General features: G+C 35.5%; 3 protein-coding genes across 3 annotated transcripts; all 3 read left to right on the plus strand.

The window, feature by feature from the left end:
* Window positions 1-2,218: 2,218 nt before the first annotated feature.
* Window positions 2,219-2,634, plus strand: LOC142239832 (uncharacterized). Its single transcript, XM_075311593.1, has 2 exons — window positions 2,219-2,452; window positions 2,506-2,634. Exons 1-2 carry the CDS (start codon window positions 2,219-2,221, stop codon window positions 2,632-2,634), a joined length of 363 nt encoding a protein of 120 aa, XP_075167708.1.
* Window positions 2,635-2,636: 2 nt separating this feature from the next.
* LOC142239833 (uncharacterized) lies at window positions 2,637-3,247 on the plus strand. The gene is made up of 2 exons (XM_075311594.1): window positions 2,637-2,908; window positions 2,950-3,247. The coding sequence occupies exons 1-2, from the start codon at window positions 2,637-2,639 to the stop codon at window positions 3,245-3,247; spliced, it is 570 nt and encodes a 189-aa protein (XP_075167709.1).
* Window positions 3,248-7,047: 3,800 nt separating this feature from the next.
* Window positions 7,048-7,395, plus strand: LOC142239834 (uncharacterized). Its single transcript, XM_075311595.1, has one exon. The coding sequence runs from the start codon at window positions 7,048-7,050 to the stop codon at window positions 7,393-7,395; it is 348 nt and encodes a 115-aa protein (XP_075167710.1).
* The last annotated feature ends 786 nt before the right edge of the window (window positions 7,396-8,181 follow it).

The raw sequence follows: 8,181 nt of genomic DNA on the forward strand, positions 1-8,181 counted from the left end.
GCAGAAACTTCTACAAAAGCTTGTCTTTTCAATTTACGTTCTCGTCTAGATCCTAGTTTCCATTTTGAAATTTGGTCAACTTTGATTTGGTAGATCCAAAATTCTACATCAGTCAACCCGTTGATCTTCCCTTAATTTTTGATATTGATACTCCTATGAAATCAATCGGCTCTTTATTGGCCCAACATACCGTTTTTGGGTGGATTGTTGGTGGTCCAATAATTCAAGAAAAGGTGAACGAACACCGAATTTCTTTACATAACACTGTTTCCATTGAAAATATTCTCACTCGTTTTTGGGAGGTGGAGGAAATTCCAAAAAAGATTTTGAGATCAGAAGATGATGCATGTTGCGAATTAAACTTCAAAATCACTACAAAGCGTAATGAACAGGGCAGATATATTGTAACCCTCCCATTTAAAAATTGTGAAGAATTAGGAAATTCTTGAAATATCGCAATGGCACAATTTTTCCGAATGGAGAGGAAGTTAATGAAGACTCCTGATATAAAGGCACAATATGATCAAACAATTTTAGAATATTTGGAACTTGGACACATGAGAAAAATTTCAAGAAATCGCGAAGACTCCGACTATTATTTGCCGCATCATGCGGTGATTACACCTGATCGGCTGACAACAAAACTTCGGGTGGTTTTCAATGCTTCAAGCCCTTCGTCAAACAAGCGAAGCCTTAATGATAATTTGTTTACTGGACCCATTCTCCAGCAAGATCTTGTCTTACAAATTTTGAAACGGAGGTTCTTTAAGTATGTTTATAGTGCGGATGGCACAAAGATGTACAGACAAATTCTGCTCGACCAAAATCAGACACTATATGAGCGTATACCTTTTAAAAATCTCCCACAGACCTCTTAGAAGACTTTGAACTCGTAATAGTCACTTTTGGAGTTAACTGCGCTCCATTCTTTGCAATCCGGACACTTCTTCAACTTGCAGAAGATGTGACGGACACGTATTCTCTTGCGTCAAAAATTATACGGGAAAACTTATATGAAGATGATGTTTTAGCTGGCGCGCACACTGTTAAATCTCGTAAAGAGTTAATTCTAGCTTTGGACTCTGCGGGTTTTCAGCTAATGAAGTGGTCGTCTAATAATCATAACGTTATTCAAGATTTGCCTTCAGAACAATTGCTTCCACTTAATTGGTTGGATTTATCTGAGGCTTCATCAACCAAGACACTAGGAGTTAGGTGGAATATATCGGGGGATTTTTTCACATTTAATCAGCCAACCATAGATGTTAGGCAAAACTGCACCAAAAGAGAAGTTTTATCTTCTATTGCAAAATTATTTGACCCATGTGGATGGTTAGCTCCAGTAATTTCGTAAGAAATAGCGGCGCTATCGATTCTGTCAAAATTCCTAGATGGATTAATTTATTCCAAGTTCAAAAATAGAGATTCACGGTTTTTGCGATGCATCCGAGAGCGCATATGGGGCAGCTTTATATATTAGGGTCGAACTCCAAGATCACCAAGTTTAAACTCATCTGATTTCATTGCCCCGACTCGAGTTGTGCGGGGCAGTTTTACTTTCTAAATTAGCATCAGCAACCATTACAAATCTTCAAGTTTCAAATTACTCAACCCAGTTTTGGACAGATTCGAAAATCGTGTTAGCGTGGTTAAAAAAGCCTCCATGCGCGTGGAGTACATTTGTGGAAAATCGTGTATCTGAAATTCTGGAAAATGTTGGCAACATGTTGACTCCGAAGATAACCCTGCTGATGCAGCTAGTAGAGGTTGTACGCCTTCTGAATTAGAATCACATAATTTATGGTAGCATGGGCCACAATGGTTGAAACTGCCTAGAGACAGATGGCCGAAATTTGAAATGTTGGGAGACACAAATTTCGAAACAAAGACTGTGAAGGTTTTACCTGCTTCCTCTTTTGAAGACCCTTTGATGCGATTCTCTTCACTACCACGCGCTTACAGGGTAATGAGTTATGTTTTACGGTTTTGGAGAAACACCGGGCAAAATAGATCACATCATAGAATTTCGACCCAGGAGATAACTCCAGAGGGAATTCAAGAAACAAAACGACGTTTGCTCATTATGACTCAAAGTCAATGACAATTGCACATGAGTACACGAATTTTGGTCATTATGACTCAAAGTCAATATTTTGCACATGAGTACACGAATTTAGTAAAGAAGATAAAAATTTCGTCTACCAGTAGTTTGCTAACAATGAATCCCTTTATTGGCTCAAACGGGGTGATGCGGTCCAATGGACGACTTGTACAATCACCCGTTCTAAGTTATAATGAAAGACATCCTATTCTTTTGCCATATGATGCTCGGTTCACACACCTTTTGGTAGAGTCTATTCATAAAGTTACTCTTCATGGTGGTAATAAACTTATGACTCGTGTTTTGAGATCGGAATTCTGGATATTCCGATTAAAACCTTTGGTGACGAAAGTAATACATAACTGTAAGACTTGCATTTTATTTAAACGACACAACAATCACAGATAATGGCCTCACTTCCACCTGAACGTACCTTTCTTTCCCGACCATTTACTAATACAGGGGTGGATTTTACAGGGCCTTTCAATATTAAGAACTATAAAACGAGGGTCTGTTTGATAACTAAGGGTTAGATATGTATCTTCACTTGGAAGTCACAAGTGATTTATCGTCGCAATCATTTCTTGCTGCTTTTTCACGATTTATTGCACGACGAGGTTGTCCTTCGTGTATGTACTCTGATAATGGGAAGAATTTTGCTGGAGCTGCAGAACTTTTCCGAAAAGATCGCCTTCAGTTTCTAAAAACACTTCAGACCCAAACTTTGCAACAGTATTCCCACAATAATCTTGTTTGGAAATTTATACCTCCTGGTGCCACCACATGGGCGGTTTGTGGGAAGCGGGGGTGAAATCTCTGAAAACCCACTTACGAAAATTTATTCGCAGTATGAGCTTCACATTTGAGGAATTATCCACAATATTAGCTCGTATAGAAGCTTACTTGAATTTTAGGCCTTTACATAAAGCGAGCGACAACCCTAATGATTTTTCACCTTTGATTTCTGGCCATTTTTTAATCGGTACATCCATGTTGGCTCCTGCAGAGCCCGATATTTCCGGTCAGGATGTAACTCTCGCAAACAGATGGCAACGCCTCAAAATTATATCACAATATTTTTGTATGCGGTGGAAGTCAGAATATCTCAATGATTTGCACCGTCGAACCAAACGGAAATATCAATAAGATAATATTAAAGAAAATGATCTCGTTGTCATCAATGATGACAGGTTCCGTCCAACCGAATGGTCATTGGTTCGTATCAAAAGAGAGGGACAATAAGTAGACCTAGAGGGACAATAAGTAGACCCATCACCAATATTGTCAAACTATTTTCCGCCTGACTATGCTTTATAGACAGTTTAGCATGGGGCCTCACAACTTGAAGACCCGTTGCGACCTGCCCTCCAGTTTCCATAGTGGTACAACCATCTGCAGATGCGATGTCGATCGCTACACTATAGTGAGAGCGCTAATAAGCCAGTCAACGACTATGTCAAGAATCGCCTACTCAACATTTCGTCGTATTGGGCTTCGATCATTCAATCATCGTGGCCAGAGGTTTACAACCTTCAGATTAATGCCTCGAAGTACCAGTGGCACGTGGGCTTTGCGAGTAAATGCTCTTATTACCAATGAACTTCCGACACGACCCTATTCTGACCCAATAATTTATGACCCTACAAGAGATCTGGCAACCGACACTCTTGCCGACATTGACCCACGCTCGAACTCCCCGATTGATCTAGAACTTGGTGCCGACGTGTATCCTGCTTTGAGAAGAGATGGCCATGTGTTTACCGGCCTTGGAGACGTACATGCATATCAAACCAATCTTGGATATGTATTCCCCGGGCCCATCAGAAACATGCCGAGAGAATAAAATCATCATACAAACCACTTTGAGGCACACATGCCACGGGGGGCTGGATGTTTAGGGATGTGCTAAAAATTTAATCAGTATTGTGATTATAGGTGTTGCTATAATTTTGCTCAATACTGTAAAAGCGGTTTGCTGATTGACATGTCGATCAGTGTGTGAGTGGCAACCACATTGTCTCACTGCAGTTGTTGTTGTTGTCCATTTGCTGAATAATGCCAACAATGACGATTGCAGTGACGTTTGATAAATCTTCAGTTCATTTTGATCGATTATTCTAACCGCAACCCCCGTGACCGTGAAGAGAAAAAGAATTGAAAGTTTAGTTAAAATAAAATAACGAAGTGAAAAACCTGCAAAATAAAAAAAGGAACAGTACAATAATAAGAATTAAAATACCTACCTGTTGAAAGTGTAAAACGAGCATTGATAAAAAAAAACAAAAACTATATTAAATACAATACGTACCACTAAGTTTAAAACGAAATAAAACCAAAATTGTAAAGTAATTAAAATATTTATGAAAATAAGTAAAAGCTGGATTAAAACGAAACTTTGAATCTTAACCTAATATTGCACTCGAAGTTAAATTTGTAAATATTGCACATTTGTTGAAGGAAACATTTGTAAATATTCCTCATATATTTAATGTGATCGATCATCATAAATATTGCTTCGTCCTTATATTGAATTAAATCGTATTTATATGAGTTTGTGAATTGCAATAAATCAATATATCTAGAAGGAAAATCATACTTACCTTAACATAAACCTTGTTACTTACCTCAAACTTTGTTACCTACTCAAATTGTTATAAAAGTTGTACATTATATTTGCTTTATACCTATAAAACCTAAACGTGAATTTGAACCAGAACTAAATTCTTGTCTTTTGGCATTCTGAACGAAAAAATAAGGTTGTAACATAAACAAAAACTAATTAGATTTTGGGGCGCAATATATAAATTTTTTGATTGAAATTTATTGCCCATATCAATTGATAATTTAATTGAATCAATCAAATAGTTGATTCATTTTTGTCGCGAAATTAATTAAATTTTTAATTGAAAATCGTGTTGGTTTTCAATAAAAATGGGTGATTGATACTATCATTTTCCTGATTGAAGACATTTCAATTAAAAAACTGATTGAATCCGCGATTTTCGTGATAGAAATCACAAAAAAAAAAAAAATTCTGTGTAGATTGGTTGCCCAAGGTTTTAGTCAAAAGTTTGGAGTTGACTATGACGAAGTCTTTGCTCCGGTAGTTCGACAAACCACAGTGTGCGTGTTTTTAACAATAGCAGGAGCAAATAAATCCCGAGTGAAACATTATGATATAAAAACAGCATTTTTAAACGGAGTGTATATATGCGACGACGTCCACACGCACAGAAAAACAATGTTTGGACATGGTTGCCGCATCCATTTAATGCTTAGCTAGAGCATGTAATTGCCGCGAAAACCATGTATTTTGTCTTTGTAAAAATAGTTTTCGAGCGGAGAAAAATGTATGGTGGCAATAAGAATTTGAATGGTTCTCAAATACCGCAAACATGTTCTATCATTTAAATGATAGAATTTGAGACCATTAAATGGTCGGGAAAATCATGTATCTGACCATTCAATTTTTTTACTTTTTTACAGGGAAAAAAGTATTTTTATAGGTTAAGTATAGACATGTCTAGAACCATTACATGGCCATAAAGACCATTTACATTTTTTTCGTGACCATTTAATTTTTTAACTTGTTTGCAGCGAACAGAATTTTATAAAAACATTGAGCAGGTACACACGATTTTCATTTTGCGCGTCAGTCGTGTGTTGATTGTTTCTTGGAATGGACGGAGAATACTAATTTACTGTGTTTATTTATTCAGAAGTGGCACGTGGTTTTATGTGAACACAAAAAAGGAAAGTGTAATTGAAAAAATGTACCTGTTTTTTGTTCTGCATTTTGCTATATGGTATCATTTATTTTTATTTGCAGTTACATGATGTCTGCGTTTGTACATTTGATGGGCACGATGTAAATATGGAGTGTGTAAAAATATATGATGTTTGCTTGAACGGCATTATAAATACAAATAAACAATGAATTAGTTTATAAATAAATAAAAACAAACAAATAAAGTTAATGTTGTGTTTTCTTTTCTCAAGTGGCGTCCTTTTTTCGACGATGAAAAAAGTTTTTTCATAAAGATCAAAACATTTTAGGTTGTGACCATGTTCTTTTAACTAGGAGAAAAACATTTTTAATGAATACCATAACATTTTAAATCGTGACCATTGTCTTTTCATTGAACAAAATTCTTTTTATCAATATAATAACATTTTAGATGAGGACAATTACATTTTTCTTAGAACCATGTTCACTGAGCCAACATGGTTGCAGGTTAAATTGTTACATGGTCGCCGCAAAAATAGCTCCTATCATATTATTTTGCTCTTCGAATATGATTGTGACAATCATGTTTCTTCTCTGCGTGCAGGATATGAAGTTCCATCTGAAGATGGTAGACCACTTGTTTGCAAATTGCAGAAGAAATTATATGGTCTAAAACAGGTAGCAAGATGCAGGAATATAAAACTTTTCGAAATAATCAAGAAAAACGGATTTATTCAAGGCAAGGCAGATCCTTGTTTATTTTCAAAGTTGGGAAGAAGAGGAAATATCAACATACTATTTTAGTTTCAGCACAATATATCAAAGATTTTGAAGATATTGAAGAAATATTAGAAAGCAATTTTGAGCTTACAAATTTGGGAGACGTTAAATATTATCTTGGTGCCCAAATTGAGAGAGGTGATGGTTTCTATAACTTCCTTCAGGATCATTACATCTCAGATTTATTGGAAAAAACAAATTTAGAAGAGAGCAAAATTTCGAAAATACCGTTAGACGTCGGATATTGTAAACTCGACAGAAAACAATTTAATGTATTGAAAAATAATAAAATATATCAATTGTTGATAAAAACTCGAGCGTTTTTATCAACAATTATCAATTGGAAAAAGTATATCAAGAAACTATTGGAAGCTTAATATATTTAGCAGTTAATAGCAGACCAGATATAGCAGCATCAGTATCTATTCTGAGCCAACCGATGGAAGAAGATTGGACAGAAGTAAAAAGGTTGTTAAAGTATCTTAATGGTTCCAGAAAATTGAAACTTAAAGTTGGAAGCAATGAAGACTTTAATCAAGGCTTAATATGTTTTGTGGATGCGGACTTGGCACAAAATGTCATTGACAGAAAATCATTAAGTGGTTACGTTTTCAAGTTCAGAGGCGGATGTGTAAGCTGGTATTGCCATAAACAACAAAGTGTTTCCTTATCGTCAACTGAAGCTGAATACATAGCCTTGGGAGAGGCAACGCAAGAAGCCATTTGGCTGAGACGGCTTTTAACGGATTTTGGTATTCAAATCGAAACACCAACCGAAATATTTTAAGACAATCAGAGTTGCATTAAACTAGTTGAAAACGAAAAATGTAGCCGAAGAACTAAACACGTGATTTGTTAACAAAAGCACTTAATTTTGTTAAATTACACAAATTTAGAAGTTTGCTAAAATTGTATTAATTAAGGAAGGGTATAGAAATATAAGTAATTAATACTCCACTTATGTTAAAAACACTTTAGAATTACACATCTACACCCTCAAAAAAAATCGCTTCTGTAACATATACTCCCAAACACATTTTGCTTCAAGCATATACATTTTTGGGTATTGCCCAAACATTTATATATTTGATTTCTTCCAATATATAATATGTTTGAAAGTTTATTGGTCTAAACAATATAATATGTTTGTGTAGTCTAAGTTCCAAACATTATGCATTTTCCATCCAAATTAAATAATGTTGTAAGCCAGCACACTAACCACTGGGCTACGTAGCTGTTATGGTCATCAAGAGATAATTATCGTTATAAGTCATATTTATATAGCATAGCTTGCGGCGCCCACGATTGTTTAACAACATAACATTGTTAAACATACATTTGTTGGCGACGTGGAGCAGTGGTTGGTACGTCCGCCTTGCATGCCAAGAGTCCTGGGTTCGATCCCTGCTTCGACCGACACCATTTTTTTTAAATTTTTATATATTATTACTATTATATTAACTTTTATATACTATTATATTAACTTTTTACTACGAAACTGTAAAGTGTGTCTTATAAAAGACTTAAATTCAGAAAAGAACAGTGCTTGATATAAACGAAATGGACTGATTTG

Source organism: Haematobia irritans, chromosome 5, assembly GCF_050003625.1.
Source record: "Haematobia irritans isolate KBUSLIRL chromosome 5, ASM5000362v1, whole genome shotgun sequence".
Taxonomy (NCBI): domain Eukaryota; kingdom Metazoa; phylum Arthropoda; class Insecta; order Diptera; family Muscidae; genus Haematobia; species Haematobia irritans.